At 47.7% G+C, this 17,117-nt stretch overlaps 1 protein-coding gene and 1 pseudogene across 1 annotated transcript in view; one reads left to right on the plus strand and one right to left on the minus strand.

Annotated features, from left to right (window-relative positions):
* Nucleotides 1-7,700: 7,700 nt before the first annotated feature.
* On the minus strand, nt 7,701-11,540 carry LOC143420652 (uncharacterized; annotated as a pseudogene).
* The window catches only part of LOC101466822 (platelet-derived growth factor receptor beta), a 46,041-nt gene continuing 39,472 nt past the window's right edge, over nt 10,549-17,117 (plus strand). Inside the window, exons 1-4 of the mRNA XM_004556946.5 lie at nt 10,549-10,707; nt 13,937-14,002; nt 14,076-14,170; nt 14,263-14,458. Coding sequence (XP_004557003.3) covers nt 13,948-14,002; nt 14,076-14,170; nt 14,263-14,458 — 346 coding nt within the window. The 5' untranslated portion in view covers nt 10,549-10,707; nt 13,937-13,947. The remainder of the gene's footprint in view (nt 10,708-13,936; nt 14,003-14,075; nt 14,171-14,262; nt 14,459-17,117) is intronic.

Genomic DNA, 17,117 nt, shown 5'->3' on the forward strand with positions numbered 1-17,117 from the left:
CCTGCAGAGCAAGAGCGAAGTGCTCTAATAGGGTGATATGGTACTAGATAAGATAAGATAACTCTTTATTGTCATTGCACAGTCATACATAGTACAGTAGTACAATGAAATTGGAAAAACTGTCCTACGTCAGCACTACATATAACACAACACGACACGATATGACACATCACAACGTAACAAACAACACAACACAGTATATTAACTTAGTATAAAAAAGAAGAATAAGTGTATGTGTATTGCACACTGTTATTATTGCACATTAATTATTATTGCACCTTGTTATAAATATAAATATTATTGTTATCGTTTTAAACATTGTTACCTCCCCCTAAAAAGTCCAGGGAGGTATCCAGTCAGGTCAGCTATTTACATTGATCAGGGCTATTGCCCTGTTGTAAAAGCTGTCCTTGAGTCTATTTGTTCGGGACCTCAGCAGCCTGAACCTCCTGCCAGACGGCAGCAGCTTAAACACCCGGTGTCCTGGGTGTGTGCAGTCCCGTAGGATGCTGCGTGCCCTCTTGAGACAGCGAGTGCTGTACAGGTCCTTCAGGGAGGGAAGAGGATGTCCAATGATTTTTTGGGCCATGTTGATGACCCTCTGGAGTGCCTTTCTGTGTGCTGTGGTGCAGCTGGAGAACCACACACCGATGCAATATGTCAGCACACTTTCAATGGAGCAGCGGTAGAAGACGGTCAGCAGCTCCTTCTTCAGGTCCATTTTTCTGAGGATTCTCAGAAAGTGGAGACGCTGTTGGGCCTTCTTTAAGACCGCAGAGGTGTTAGAGCTCCATTGGAGGTCTGTGTCTATGTGCACACCCAGAAACTTGAAACTGGAGACCCTTTCCACGCACTCCCCATTGATGCTGACAGGCTGCAGCTCGGACTTCCTCCTTCTGAAGTCAACTACCAGTTCTTTTGTTTTGGTGGTATTGAGGTCCAGGTTGTTGTCTGCACACCAATCTGACAGCCTCTGAACTTCAGCTCTGTATGCAGTCTCATCTCCCCCTGAGATGAGCCCCACCACAGTGGTATCATCTGCAAACTTGACGACTGTGTTGTCTGGGTGGGAACTAACACAGTCATGTGTGTACAGAGTGTACAGTAGGGGACTCAGTACACAGCCTTGTGGAGAGCCCGTGTTGAGGCTGAGGGCTGAGGAAAGATGAGGCCCCACTCTAACTCTCTGTACACGGTCTGAGAGGAAGTCTCTGATCCAGCGGCAGGTGGTGGAAGGAAGTCCAATTTCCAGCAGTTTATCTATTAGTCTGTCCGGGAGTATCGTATTGAAAGCAGAGCTAAAGTCAACAAAGAGCAGCCTGGCGTAACGGCCCTGCACTTCCAGGTGAGAGATGGTGGTGTGGAGCGTTGTAGCAATGGCATCTTCAGTTGATCTGTTAGCTCTGTATGCAAACTGGAGCGGGTCGAGTGTGGGTGGCAGGCAGGACATGATGTGACGTCGGACCAGTTTCTCAAAGCACTTCATTATAACAGGTGTTAGAGCAACTGGTCGGTAGTCGTTGAGGCTGCTAATGTTAGTACGCTTTGGCAGTGGGACAATTGTGGCTGACTTTAGGCACGGCGGGATGCAGGACTGGGACAGTGAAGTGTTGAAGATCTTAGTGAAGACCCCAGCCAGCTGGTCTGCACACTCTTTTAGGACCTTTGCGGTTACCCCATCTGGTCCGGTGGCCTTCCTGGGGTTCACTGCCCTCAGTGTGCGCCTCACCTCATATTCCTGCACTATGAGGCTTGGGCTGCTGCTGTCCGATGTTTTTGCTGCTGCTGCCTCTGGTCCCTTCACCTCAAAGCGTGCGAAGAAGTGGTTCAGCTCCTCTGCAAGCTCCGCGTTACCCTCAGTCAACGTGGTATTGCCAGGTTTGTAGTTGGTTAAGTGCTGAACTCCCTGCCATACCTGTCGTGAGTTGTTGGTGGTGAAGTGGTCTTCAATCCTTCTCTTGTATGCTGCCTTGGCCTCTCTGATGCCTCTTTTCAACTGAGATCTGGCTGCACTGTACTGCATACCATCACCGGATCTAAAAGCGGCGTCACGTTGCTTCAGCAGGACCTGGACCTCTTTAGTCATCCAGGGTTTCTGGTTGGAATACACCCGGAGACGTTTGTCCACAGTGACACTGTTGACACAGAAGTTAATATATGAGAGCACTGATGTTGTGTGCTCTTCAAGGTCCTGGTGTTCGAACACGCTCCAGTCCGTGTTTTCAAAACAGTCCTACTACAAGGTCATTAAGATAAGATGGGGCCTGATTATTTAAGACCATGTATGTGAAGGTAGCGTGGCAGAAAGGAGCGATTCCAAAGGCTTGGCGGAGAGCAGGAGGTATTCTGATCCCTAAGGACAAGAACTCCTCATCCATCAGCCAGTTTCGTCAGATCAGTCTGCTGAACGTAGAAGGAAAGAGCTTCTTCAGTGTCTTGGCCCAAAGGCTATCTACCTTCCTGCAAAGAAACAACTATGTTGACATCTCCAAAAGTTGATTCTGTTCATCTGGACGTAGCTTTATGTGTCACAAACAAGGATGCAGTGGACTCAAGAGCAGACTCAATTGCTCGAACGATGTACAATTTATTGAAAGGAAAAGGAACTTAAACAAGACTGGGTCTAACAGAAATCATTCGCAGGAACTGAGGGAGGCCTGAGGGCGGAGAAACGGACGTAGAACACAGGGAGAACATGGGCGGGAACTTCTGCAAACACAGGAGAAGGGTTTTACTGAATGGGAAACAATTAAAGGGCAGAGGTTAGTGGTACTAGTGGAGAGTCTTGGGCTTACTTGAAAACACTGGCTATTAGGCGGGGAAGGGGTTGCCGTGGGAGCATTCCAGGGATGGTTGAGAGTGTGGGGAGGCTGGTCCAGGTTCCAAGGTGTCCAGGGAGGTTGAAGTACGGGCTGGAGGGCAGGCTGAGGAGAAGATGAGTGTGTGGTCCTCGGGTTCTGGGCAGACGGGAGAACGGGACGGAAACAGAACCAGCACTGCTGGTGTGTACGACGGGTGATGAATCTGGAGAATACAGGAGACGAAGGACACATTAACCCACGATCCAGGCACACAGAGTCTGAGCACAGAGGAGGCCAAGTTTACCACGGGTGGTAGCAGGACGAACTGGCAAGGAGTAGCTTAAAAACCCTCTAGGTGGAGCCCCGGAAATTGGAAGCAGGTGATGAGCTGGCCAACTCCACCCCAGGGGACGGACAACAGGAACCTGGACCACACCCAACCAGACACTCCCACAGCATATGACACCACCCCCACCTCAAGGGTCACCACCCGGCAACCGCCCGGACTGCGCCCTGCGAAGGGAGGAGCGAAAGTCAGAGATCAGGGATGGGTCCAGGATGAGCGACCAGGGAACCCAAGAACGCTCCTCGGGGCCATAACCCTCCCAGTCCACTAGTTACTGGGCACCACGACCGCAGCGGCGCACGTCAACGTTCCGCCGGACCGAGTAGGCCGGGTGACCGTCCACGAGCCCGGCGGGGGGTGGGGGAACGGATGGCGGGCACAGAGGATTGCTACGGACCAGCTTGACCCGAGAGACGTGAAACGTTGGGTGGACGCGCCAGGAAGCTGGGAGCCTGAGTCGGACTGCCGAGGGACTGACGACAGCAGCGATCTCGTAGGGGCCAATGTAACGGGGAGCCAACTTCCAAGAAAGTGACCGTAAGGGAATGTCCTTAGCACAGAGCCAAACCCGTTGTCCAGGGTGATAAGTTGGGGCAACAGAGCGGCGGCGATCCGCATAGTCCCGTTGACGGTCGACAGTCGTGAGGAGTGCCCGTCGAACCCTCTGCCACACCCGCCGGCAGCGTCGAAGGTGGTGCTGGACAGAAGGAACGGCCAGTTCCGTCTCATTCTCCGGGAACAACGGTGGCTGATAACCTAGTGAGGCTTCAAAGGGTGACAAGCCTGTCGCCGAGGACGTGAGAGAATTATGGGCGTATTCCACCCAAGGCAACTGAGACGACCAGGTAGCCGGGTTCTGTGACGTTACACAGCGAAGAGCGGATTCCAATTCCTGGTTCAGACGTTCAGTCTGACCATTGGATTGTGGATGAAAACCGGAACTCAAGTTAGCCTTGGCACCCAGGGCCGAACAAAAGGCTCTCCACACTTGGGAGACAAACTGGGGCCCCCTGTCAGAAACAATTTCTAAGGGTATGCCATGAAGTCGGAACACATGGTCTGTAAGGATCTGGGTGGTCTCGGTAGCCGTTGGTAGCTTTTCTAGGGCTATGAAATGGGCCGCTTTGGAGAACCGGTCGACTATGGACAGGATCACCGTCTTCCCTGAGGAAGCTGGGAGGCCGGTAACAAAATCCAATGCAATATGAGACCAAGGCCTATGTGGGTACTCAGTGGTTGGAGTAAGCCAGACGGGTGCCTATTGGAGGTCTTATTACGGGCACAAATGGAACAGGCTGCCACATAAGCCTTTACATCCTTGTCCATGGAATGCCACCAGAAATACCTCTTCAATAGCGCTGTGGTTCTACTCACTCCCAGGTGGCAAGTAAACCTTGCTGTGTGGATCCAGTGGATCACAGCCGACCGGGCGGCAGAGGGCACAAAACGCTGACCGGGTGGGCCAGTTCCCGGATCGGTTTCACCTCGTAGACCCTGGCGTATGGCCTCCTCCACATCCCAGGTGAGGGAGCCAATTCTGCAGGTGGAAGGGAGAATGAGCTCAGGGCCCCGGGGCTCTGAGTCCGAGGAGTACTGGCGGGACAGAGCATCAGGTTTGAGATTCCTGGAACCTGGGCGATAGGAAATGTCAAAGTTAAATCGGGTAAAGAAGAGAGACCACCGAGCCTGGGGGGAGTTCAGTCTTTTTGCTGATTTGAGATAAGTTCGATTCTTGTGATCTGTCCAAATAATAAACGGGTGTTCCGTTCCCTCCAGCCAGTGGCACCACTCCTCCAAAGCTAATTTAATGGCTAGGAGCTCCCTATCCCCTACGTCATAATTTTGTTCGGCAGGAGAAAGGCGTCGAGAAAAATAGGCGCAGGGTTGGAGCTTGCCATGTGGACCAGACCATTGTGACAGCACAGCCCCCACCCCCACACTTGAAGCGTCAACCTCCACTATGAACTGCTTACTCGTGTCAGGATGGATCAGAATGGGAGCTGATGTAAAGAGCTGTTTGAGCATGGTGAAGGCTGAGTGAGCCTCGGGGGACCAAACGAAGGGGACCTTTGAGGAAGTGAGGCGAGAGAGGGGTGCAGCCACCCGGCTGTAGTTCCTTACAAAGCGCCTGTAAAAATTTGCGAAACCAAGGAACTGTTGTAGCTGTCTGCGTGAATCAGGGACGGACCACTCCACCACTGCCTTGATCTTTACAGGGTCCGTCTTCACCTGCCCTCCCGCCAGTAGGTAGCCCAGAAATGAGACAGACGAGGCATGGAAGTCACACTTCTCGGCCTTTACATAGAGACGGTTCTCCAATAGTCGCTGCAGCACGCTCCGGACATGCACCTGATGTTCTTCGAGAGATCGTGAAAAAATCAAAATTTCATCCAGGTAAACAAACACGAAAACATTCAGGAAATCCCTGAGCACGTCATTCACAAGTGCTTGGAAGACTGCAGGGGCATTGGTGAGGCCAAATGGCATCACCAGGTATTCAAAATGCCCCAGAGGAGTGTTGAAAGCAGTCTTCCATTCGTCGCCCTCCCTTATGCGGACGAGGTGGTATGCATTTCTCAAGTCCAGCTTGGAGAAGATAGTAGCACCGTGGAGGGGTTCGAAAGCTGAATTGATCAAAGGCAGGGGGTACTTGTTCTTAATCGTGATCGCATTAAGTCCTCTGTAATCGATGCATGGCCGGAGTGACTTATCCTTCTTAGTAACAAAAAAGATACCGGCGGCCACTGGCGAGGAGGAAGGACGAATGAGACTGGCTGCTAACGAGTCCTGGATGTACTTCTCCATAGCCCCCCTTTCGGGACGGGACAGGTTATAAAGACGGCTGGAGGGCATAGGAGCACCAGGAAGGAGATCAATGGCACAATCATAAGGTCGATGAGGGGGCAGCGACTGAGCTCTGTCTTTACTAAACACCTCTTGTAGATCATGATATTCAGGAGGGACAGCGGTAAGGTCGGGGGGGGGAAACAACCGATGGAGGAGAAACAGAAGCCTCCGAGGGCAAGGCTAATTTAAGGCAGTTGGCGAGACAAAATAGACTCCAACTGGCTACTCTTTTCCCTGTCCAGTCAATGTGTGGATTGTGCTTCTGCAACCACGGAAAACTGAGGATTACTGGCGCGTCAAGGGAAGAAGTGGTAAAGAGTGTTATGTTTTCCTGATGATTGCCTGACGTGACTAATTTGACAGGTGCGGTCTGGTGAGTGATCATAGCGAATACCTCATTATTTAAAGCAGAGGCTGGGATCGGAGGCTCGAGCTGAGTGAGGGGCAAGTTCAAAGATTTAGCAACCGCAGTGTCTATTAAATTTTGCTCTGACCCTGAGTCAACGAGAGCGTGAAAAGAATGAGCCTTAGTACCAGTTATTAAAGAAACTGACAGCAGAAAACGGGGTTTATCTCCTTTGAAAACACTGCCCACCCGTAACCCCGGACTTACCGGCGGGCCACGCCTTTTGGCCGGACTGGGCAGACAGCGATGCGATGGCCGCTTCCTCCGCAGTAGAAGCACTCTCCGGCTCGGAAACGCCGTTCCCGCTCCTCAGGAGTGAGCCGAGAGTGGCCGATTTGCATAGGCTCTGGGGAAGGAGAGCGGGGATGGGCGGATGTTGTTACCGGAAGTGGTGGGGGTAACGCGGAAGTGTTCGCGGGCCGAAACAGAGACGGAGAGGGCTTGGAACGCCTCTCAGCGTCTCTTTCCCTCAGTCGATTATCAATCCTGAGAGCGAGAGAGGCAAGCGCTTCGAACATGGCCGGCTCGTTGTGTACAGCTAGCTGATCTTTCATCTGTTCGGTAAGGAATGGTAGGAAAATACCCCGCAGCGTGGCGTCTGGCCAACCCGCTTCTACAGCAGCGGTGCGGAACTCGATCGAATATTCCGCAACGCTGCGTTTTCCCTGACGGAGTCCCAACAGCCTCTTAGCTGCAGTACCCTCAGAAATCGGGTGAGCGAATGTAGACTTGAATTCCTTGAGAAATTCCTCATAGGAGCATGAGGCAATCGGGTGAGAAGACAGAAACGCCTCATCCCACGCGAGCGCCTTACCCCTAAGCAACCCTACAAAATGGGAAATCTTGGCAGCATCATTTGGGAAAGCGTGTGGCGTGCGACTGATGAACAACGACCACTGAAAAAGGAAACCCCCACACTGCCCCAACTCTCCGTGGAAAGGCTCCGGTGGAGGGGAGGAAATGCCCCGATAAGCCGATTCTATCGCGGGGTGCGCAACGGTGGGTGCAGGCGATGGTCCCAGCTGACTGGGGAAAACGGGCGGATTCGGCTCCCTGATTTCTGAAAACCTGGTGAGTAACTCCTCCTGCTTCTCACTAATAGCGTTACACTGGTACATTAGGGACGTCAATGTCTGTTCATGCCGTCCTAACACCGCGCCCGGTTTATTTATGGCGGCGCGAATTGGGTCCGCTGAGTCCATTATTGGACAGTTCGTTCTGTCACAAACAAGGATGCAGTGGACTCAAGAGCAGATTCAATTGCTCGAACCATGTACAATTTATTGAAAGGAAAAGGAACTTAAACAAGACTGGGTCTAATAGAACACAGGGAGATCATGGGCGGGAACTTCTGCAAACACAGGAGAAGGGTTTTACTGAATGGGAAACAATTAAAGGGCAGAGGTTAGTGGTACTAGTGGAGAGTCTTGGGCTTACTCTAAAACACCGGCTATTGGGGGGGAAGGGGTTGCCGTGGGAGCATTCCAGGGATGGTTGAGAGTGTGGGGAGGCTGGTCCAGGTTCCAAGGTGTCCAGGGAGGTTGAAGTACGGGCTGGAGGGCAGGCTGAGGAGAAGATGAGTGTGTGGTCCTCGGGTTCTGGGCAGACGGGAGAACGGGACGGAAACAGAACCAGCACTGCTGGTGTGTACGACGGGTGATGAATCTGGAGAATACAGGAGACGGAGGACACATTAACCCACGATCCAGGCACACAGAGTCTGAGCACAGAGGAGGCTAAGTTTACCACGGGTGGTAGCAGGACGAACTGGCAAGGAGTAGCAGGCAGTGCTGGCTTAAAAACCCTCTAGATGGAGCCCCGGAAATTGGAAGCAGGTGATGAGCTGGCCAACTCCACCCCAGGGGATGGACAACAGGAACCTGGACCACACCCGACCAGACACTCCCACAGCATATGACATTATGTGGGAGAAACGTTTCATCACTCATCGAAGTGACTTCTTCAGTCTCAGCTGACTGCAGGTTTCCCTAAATCTTATAAACAGTACATTTGCATAATGACTGAAACCAGCCCACTGAGGGAACAATGGGCTGGGAGGTCAGTTCCTTAATCATAATTATGCAAATTCTCATGACCATTGATCAACAACCATGAGTACCATTCACAGAGAGTTGGGGAACGGCTGCAATCACAGCATTGTAAGATGGCGAAAGATGTACCCTTAGGCCCCCTTATCGATTCAGAGATGGTCTTTCCCTTTTTCACGTAAATGGCCTCCTTGACTCCACGCTCAAACCAGCGTTCCTCCCTGTCCAGGATGTGAACATCCTCATCATTGAAAGAGTGTCCACTGGCCTGTAGGTGTAAATAGACCGCAGAGTCGTGGCCTGATGAGGTAGCTCTTCTGTGTTGTGCCATCCGCTTCACCAGAGGTTGTTTGGTTTCCCCGATGTATAAATCCTGGCAATCCTCCTGGCACTTAACAGCGTAAACTATGTTACTCTGTTTGTGTCAGGGGACCCGATCCTTGGGGTGGACCAATTTTTGGGGCAGCGTGTTTTTGGGGTTTAAAAGCAACAGAGACCCGGTGTTTAGAAAAAATGCCTCTCAACTGCTCTGATACTCCTGACACATATGGGATCACTACAGGTTTTCGCTTGGGCAGCGGTTGTCTTTCTCTCCTGGATCGGCTGGAGCTTTCTTTAGGAGCCTTTCCCGCTTTGCCAAAAGTCCAGCTGGGATAACGACGTTTACTCAGGGCCTTCTTGATGTGCTGTTCTTCTGCCTCCCTGTCCGCTGTGTCAGTGGGGATCGTGTTCGCTCTGTGTTGTAGTGTCCTGACATCTAAAAGCTGACGGTACACGTCCCCCATTACTGATGGAAATCTCACAGTCTAAGAAGGCTAACCTGCCACTTTTCATATCCTCCCTGGTGAAGTTGATGTGTCGGTCCACCGAGTTAATGTGATCCGTGAAATGTGGTACGTCCTGAGATTTGATTTTCACCCAGGTGTCATCCACATATCTGAACCAATGGCTTGGCGGTGTTCTAGGGTAGGATAGCAAAGCCCTCTTTCCCACTTCTTCCATGTACAAATTGGCCACGATGGGTGAAACTGGGGAGCCCATGGCACACCCATGTTTCTGCCTGTAGAACTGACCCTTGTATGTGAAGTAGGTGGAATTAAGACACAGTTTAAACACACTTGGTCGATGCTGAGAGCAGTCCTGTTGCTGAGGTTGGTGTCATCCTGTAATCTCTTACGGACTACCTCCAACGCCTCTGTGACTGGGATGCAAGTGAAGAGAGATGTAACGTCGTACGAGACCATGGTTTCATCTGCCTCCATAATGACATCTCTCACCTTCTCAACAAAATCCAGGGTGTTCTGGATGTGGTGTTCAGAGCTGCCCACCAGCGCACCCTGTGCGTGCTGCCCTTCCTCTTCACGTTCCTCCTGTAGGAAAACAATAGAGGCAGCCATTAAACACTGACCCCCGTGGGCACACACACGATCTGCACTTCCTAAACACACACACCGACTTGGGAGTCTAACGTAATGATCCCGCGCCGGTGGGAGCTCCAACACTCTCCTAAATAGCTCCCCCGACGAGCCCTGATCAACAACAGGGGGTGTGCAGGAGCTTCGGATGTGGCCAGTCCGCCAGCAGAGCCACACTCACCAGGCCTGAAGTAGCCTGCAGAAACACATACACACACCCGCAAACAGGGAGAAGAGGGACAGCAATACCAAATATACATACAATACAAGACAAGTCCAAAACTGCTCAGGGACCCTGGGTCACTCAGACCCAGGACCCTGACAATTATTACTGATCAGTCAGTAAGCTGACTCTCTCACATAGCACTCTGTTTAATAAAGTCTACTACAAAACACAAACACAAACACACACACACACACACACACACACACACACACACACACACACAAAGCAGTAAGTCTGACTGTAAAACAGAAAACTGACTTTTTTGTATGTGTGTTTCAGTATGTGTGTGTGTGAGTGTGTGTGTGTGTGTGTGTGTGTGTTGCACTCGGTTCATTTCCTGTCAAAGAAGGGGGGAGGGCAGAGAGACAGATTGAAAACAGATGCTCTTTCTCTCTCTCGCTCTCTCTCTATGTGCGTCTGTGTCTCTCACCCGTTTTCTTCCCTCAGTACTGCAGACTCTCTCTCTCTCCACTCTGGCCCTATGTCTCCCTCTCTCACTGTGAATCAGTCTGTTGGTTTCCATTCGTCGTTCGTCTGGAATGAACTGAAGAGAAGAAGAGGAGACACAAACAGTGAAAAGAAGAAGAAGAAGAGAAGGAAAAGGAGCAGCTTCAGAAGGTTTGAACCAACTCTACTCTCTTTTCTTTCTCTGAATCCTGATTAGATTCCACACAGTATTGCTATGTACAAGTACTACATGTACTAGAAATACTGAAATGCTGCTGTGAGTAAATACTGCAAGTAAATACTTTAACTACTCTAAGTAGTGCTCCGAGTAAAAGCTGAGTAAAAGCTGTGAGTACATAGTGTGAGTACTGCGAATAAGTACTCTGAGTACTGAGAGTAAAGACTGTGAGCACTGGGAGTACATACTGCGAGTAAGTCCTGTGTGCAATACCTTCACTGCATTGGTGCACATAGCAGTGGGTCAGGTGAATCTCAGCTGAGTATCGGCACCTGAATGTGGTATTCCTCCTGCAGTTTGTTGCTGAACAGATCAGTGATGGAGGGAAGCTTGTGCAGCAATCATGAGGCTGAAGGCCAGTGAGGGGGCGGAACTTCCAGCGTGTCTTGTCCTTGGACAAGACACTTCACCCGTTGCCTACTGGTGGTGGTCAGAGGGCCCGGTGGTGCCAGTGTCCGGCAGCCTCGCCTCTGTCAGTGCGCCCCAGGGCACCTGTGGCTACAATGTACCTTGCCATCACCAGTGTGTGAATGGGTGGATGACTGAATGTATAAAGTGCTTTGGGGTCCTTAGGGACTATGTAAAGTGCTATACAAATACAGGCCATTTACCATTCTATAAAGGTATTTTACTGCCAGTGAAACTGGGGTTAAACTGACAGATTAAAATCAGATAAATAAAACTGGGCTCAGTAAGAGACGTTCCTCCTGAACTCTGACATCTCCTCACAGTGGGAGCTCTGATTGGGCAGCAGGTTCCTCTTCATGTCTCAGCTTCAGAACATCTTCAAAAATTGAGCAACCACAGAACCACAGCTGATCCTCCCTCTAATTAAACCTCACATCTTCAAACCTGTGTCTCAGGCAGCTGACAATGACATACAAGCGTCATTTTATATGATGGATTATGCAGAAAAAAATAGAATTGAGCAGAAAGGCCTATTGCTTTATTACGTATTCAGGTTGTGTACCATGTTTTTAACAAGTAATTAAGTAATAAAGTAACTAATTACTTTTGAAAATAAGTAATCAGTAAAGTAACTGGATTAATTTATTGGAGAAGTAATCACTAATAGTAACTAATTATTATTTTCAAGTAACGTAACCAACACCATTGGCGATAGTGGAAAGGAAAAACTCCCTTTTAACAGTGAGAAACCTCTGACAGAACCAGGCTCAGGGAGAGCCTGCTGTGTGTCACCACAGAGTCAGAATATTCATATGTTCTCTTCTTCATCATGAAGAATTGAAGTGAATAAGACGCTGAAGAGAGGCATATATGAGTGTAAACATATTTTGAACCTTCTCGTAGGATGTTTCCATTTGTAGGTTTGGTGTATTTGCTCAGTTTGCGTGTTTTTAACTGGTTTGGTGAACTAATTCTCATTTTCATTAGATTTACTGTTTTTATGAGTTTGAACTTGTTTCAAAACATTTTAAAAGCACAGACTGAAGAATTATTGATGAAAGTCTAATCTATGAAAATCAACTTTTCAGATCCAACAGCCCTACCTGATCATCCAGTTTGGTTCCTTACATGTTTGGTGTTTGTAATACTTTAAGTGTCAGAAATATTCTGATCAAACTTATTGTGTGGTAATAACATCATACACGAGCATATATCCGGTTATTTTTTCTGTGCATTATCTGAACTGTGGTTGGTTGCTGTTGGGCCTCACCTGCTTCTCGTTAGATTTCTGTTTTTATGTTTGCCATGCTGATCATTCAAATGCATCGACTTGACCAACAATAAATCTTGTGGTTTGCAGTTTGATCAGTTTAATTGTGTTACAGTGTGTGTGTGCTGTGTGCTACAGGTCTGAGGTGACCGATCACAGCGTTAGTATGAGCAGTGACAGGCAGGTGGCACACCTGTAGAGTAGGTGAGTGTGATAGGATATGAAATGATTACATGTAGAATATTCAGTGTTGATGAACAGGTGTATGATTACCTATCTGGAATACTACTTAAATAGATCACCATAGTCAGATTTGCTGTCTCCTACTTTGCCGATCGATGTCTTGTAGCTGCTCATATTTCTGATCAGAGCTGCTTAAAGGTGATTTTTACTGAGCACGAACTAGACAAAAATCCAAAAACACAGTTGGAAGAACGTCGGCCGATGAACATGTTGGTGATTCGATCTGAGATCAGCTTTGTGCTGCACAGTCAGTTTGAACCAAACACACACAGCAGTCACAACACACACACGGCAGGCTGGAAAAACAATGGTGTGATCTTTTAACTTAGCAGCTGTAAAAGAGTGTCTTCTGTTGGTCAGTAACCTGATCACAAGATCAGTACTTCAAAGCAAATTTTACTCAAGCACACATTTGAGGCATTCCTCTCTCTTCAGCCTTAAGAGAGTTAATAAAAAGCCCTTTAAAACTTCCATTGGTGACATCACAAGAGAGACTGAAGCCACCAATCTGGACGCTCAAATTTGACACTCTGTGACAGTGGAGGTAGGGATGAAGAGGAAGACTCGGCAGCTGACTGGTGACATCACCTGCTGAGCATTAGTCAGGGCACAGAGCTTCAGAGCTGTGATTGGCTAAACCCTGAGATGAGGCTTGCTCTCCTCTCTGCTGCCCACAGGAAATACCTCGCTGTTTATTTTCTTCTTCGGTGGTCAGCTGGCATTCCTCATTCTCTCTCCATCAACCAGGGCTCTGATTGGCTGAAGTCCCTAGGGATGACTGTGAGTGGCTGCTTTGTGTGAAAACACATGCACACACACACAGGAATGTGTTCACGTCTGTTTGAAGCATCAGTCACCTCGACAGATTTAACAGACGCCGACTGAATGCAGGGAATGAAAAAAGTCCAGACTGCTACGGTTTAAATAAACTTGTTAAACTTTAATGAAGCTTCTTAGACGCCTCCCTTCAAAGTAACTTCGTTGAGTTTATTATTTCTGCAGTCTCCAGCTGCCACTGACATGCAGTAAACACATCTCTCTGGAATATAGAGCAGTAATAGCAGACAATCATTACTACAGTATTTGTACACAGCCTGCAGCATCCAACACTTATTGCATTCAACTATTTGCATTTTTTTAAAGCTTCCACCAAATATCAGAGCTTCACAGGAAGTCCATTTTGTGTTTTAATGATGTTAGACTTTTATTTTGAAACCTCTCCTCCACCTGTCACTGCTCAGGGTTGGCAGCCATGATGGCATCCATCAGGGGAACAGGAAATATCAGCCTGTTGGGGTTTCTCTTGGGTGAGTAATAACGTAAAAGCATCAGTAGGATTTTAGAGGTGACACCTGAATGTCTACCTGTCTCTGTGTGTAGGTGTATTCCTGGTTCATCCTGAAGGGGCGGTTTCTCTGGAGCTGCTGCCATCCGCCTCTGAAGTTCTGGTCCCCTCTAACTCCAATTACACAGTGGTCAGTAACACTTGTCTGTCTCTACACCTACCTGTCTCTGTCTTCAGATGTCTTCCAGTACCTCTCTCTCAGGTATCTTTTCTTCTCCTCAGGAGTGTTTGGGGTGGAGTGAGGTGAAGTGGCATTTTCCTCAGGACCCGCCAGTAGAAGGGGTCCTCTTGGACAATCGAGGCTCCATGAGCATCCTGCATCTCTTTAACATCACATGGAGGAATTCTGGGAGATACACCTGTGAGGAGCCATCATCTGATCAGAGCAGAAATGTTGATGTCTTTATACCTGGACAAGGTAACCATCTTCCAACGTGTGTTCCTCCTGTTGTTTGTGTCAGAAAAATAAAGGTGCCAACTGGAACCAAAAGTGGTTCTTTAGCCTGATGCCATAGAAGAACCTTTTTTGGTGCCACAAAGAACCGCTCAAACAATGGTTCTTTGAAGAACCATTTCTTTCAGTGGTTCATTGAAGAACCTTTAAAGGTGCCCCAAAGAACCATCAAGAAATGGTTCTTTAGGGCACCTTTAATGGTTTTTCAAAGGACCATTTTAAAAAAGGTCCTTCAAATGGCCCTTGGTAGTACCTACGGCCATTTATCATCCACAGCGTTTTTTAATATTAGGCCATTTTCACTGTGTTGAATAGAATATAGCCAAACCTCCCAACCCTTTTTTTTTCTTTCTTTAGAATTGCCGTCTTTATTCGATTAGCTTAAGGTGGCTAAGCTAAAAACCGACATCCACATGAGTACCAAAAGCCATAAATCGCCCCATTGAAACCCATTATAAACGCTATTTTTCACTGCACAATTATTACCATTAACGTAGTGGCGATGGCTTAAGTTTCGTTTTTGTTCTGTAGTCAGGACCTTAGAATTGTAATTTTTTTATTTGGCCACCGGGTGGCGCCCTTGCTTCACATTTGACCCCTGCTGGAAAACAGCGGGCTTCTTGGACAGACCTGCGGGAAATGAAGCCTCATTTCCGGCGTGCAGCAGCGGCTTCGCCCGCTGATCGGGCGGGACCATTTTCGGCCCCTAGGACCGTATGAGGGTGCTTTTTTTTTTTTAGTCAACAGGAAATGACGTATTTGTTGTCACGTGGTATCGGATGTGTGTGCTGCAAAAATGAGTCCCCGGTGATCATGCCCTGGTAATCGTCACGACTTACCCCGGCAAGAATGCACTTATTTCGGCCTAGAGGAGGAGCATTTGCCGCCTGGAGACCATTTTCTGGTCCTGAAAAAAAAAAAAAAAGGCAATCGAAATGACTGTTGGTGCCAATCTTTAGTCCATCTAAAGGCCTAATTATAATAACAATTGAATATTACCTCAAATGGTTTTTTTGGAAAATATTCAAGTTTTATGTTTTTTGGGGCAAAAAAAGCAGTGCGCTCATGTGACGAAACCGGGATATAAAGGGTTAAAATCCGCGAAATGTAATTAAAACTTGACATGAATATTTCAAGGAGAAGTAGGTCTAAAAGATTGGCTAATTTAAAGTGGAATAAAATATTATTTTATAAATTTTTTATAGCACTTTTTTGGGCGTGGTCGATTGGGACCGATAGTGTGTGCATTTTATGAAATGCGCTCCTGCAAAAAAAATAAAAGGCGATCGAAATGACTGTTGGTGCCAATCTTTGGTCCATCCAAAGGCCTAATTAAAAGTACAATAAAATATAACTTTCAAATGTATTTTATGGAAAATATTTAATTTTTTCATTTTTTTCGCCAAAAACGGCCGTGCGCTCATATGACAAAACCGGGATATAAAGGGTTAAAATCCGCGAAATGTAATTAAAACTTGACATGAATATTTCAAGGAGAAGTAGGTCTAAAAGATTGGCTAATTTAAAGTGGAATAAAATATTAATGTATAATCTTTTTATAGCACTTTTTATGGCGTGGTCAATTTTTGGCTCTAGGACCTCATAAGGGGTACGTGTTTTAGGTACTACCAAGGGTTAAAAAAGCATTTTAAAGAACCTTTTTAAATCTTTAAAAATAAAATGTATCATAAATTGAATTTGAGTAGGGTAAAATAAATACGACCTTCCTTTGATATCAAACATCCTTGAAAGAGTAGTTGTCAAACAGCTAACAGATCATCTGCAGAGGTTTATTTGAAGAGTTTCAGTCAGGTTTCAGAGCTCAGCACAGCACAGAAACAGCTTTAGTGAAGGTTACAAATGATCTTCTTATGGCCTCTGACAGTGGACTCATCTCTGTGCTTGTCCTGCTAGACCTCAGTGCAGCGTTCGATACTGTCGACCATAATATCCTATTAGAGCGATTAGAACAGGGGTCACCAACACGGTGCCCGCGGGCACCAGGTCGCCCACAAGGACCACATGAGTCGCCCGCGGGCCTGTTCTAAAAATAGCTCACCATAACAACTTACCAGTAAGCTGCATCTATTTTTATTTTTTCTTGCTATTTTTTTTTAAATCACAATTGCATTGGTGTTAATTTGTTAGAGATAATATATAAAAAAAATGTTTATTATTAAATATTAGATCATGATCTAATATTTAGTGCTAGCTGGTCTCCACGGAAACAGTTGCCGTGAAGACCAGCAAAGGCAAAGGTGAGGAGATGAGGAAAACATGGCGGAAAAAAGGAAGAAAACATATCATTTTCACAGTGAATGGGAGGAAGAGTTCTTTTTTACCACTGTGAAAGATTCATGCGTGTGTCTCATTTGCGGGGCAACTGTGGCAACGGCAAAGCGGCACAACGTGGAGAGACATTTCCGAACGTGTCACACAAGCTACCATGCTAACTACCCAAAGGGCACCACACTGCGAGCAGAAAAGGCCCGTGAATTAAAGGCAGGTTTGCGCAAACAGCAGTCTTTTTTCACGAGACCGGTGAAAAACTCTCAAAAAGCAACCGAAGCCTCATTTAGAGCTACACATTTCATGATTAAGAAAAAGAAGGCATTTTTAGACG

This window comes from Maylandia zebra, linkage group LG10 (genome assembly GCF_041146795.1).
Source record: "Maylandia zebra isolate NMK-2024a linkage group LG10, Mzebra_GT3a, whole genome shotgun sequence".
NCBI classification, from domain to species: domain Eukaryota; kingdom Metazoa; phylum Chordata; class Actinopteri; order Cichliformes; family Cichlidae; genus Maylandia; species Maylandia zebra.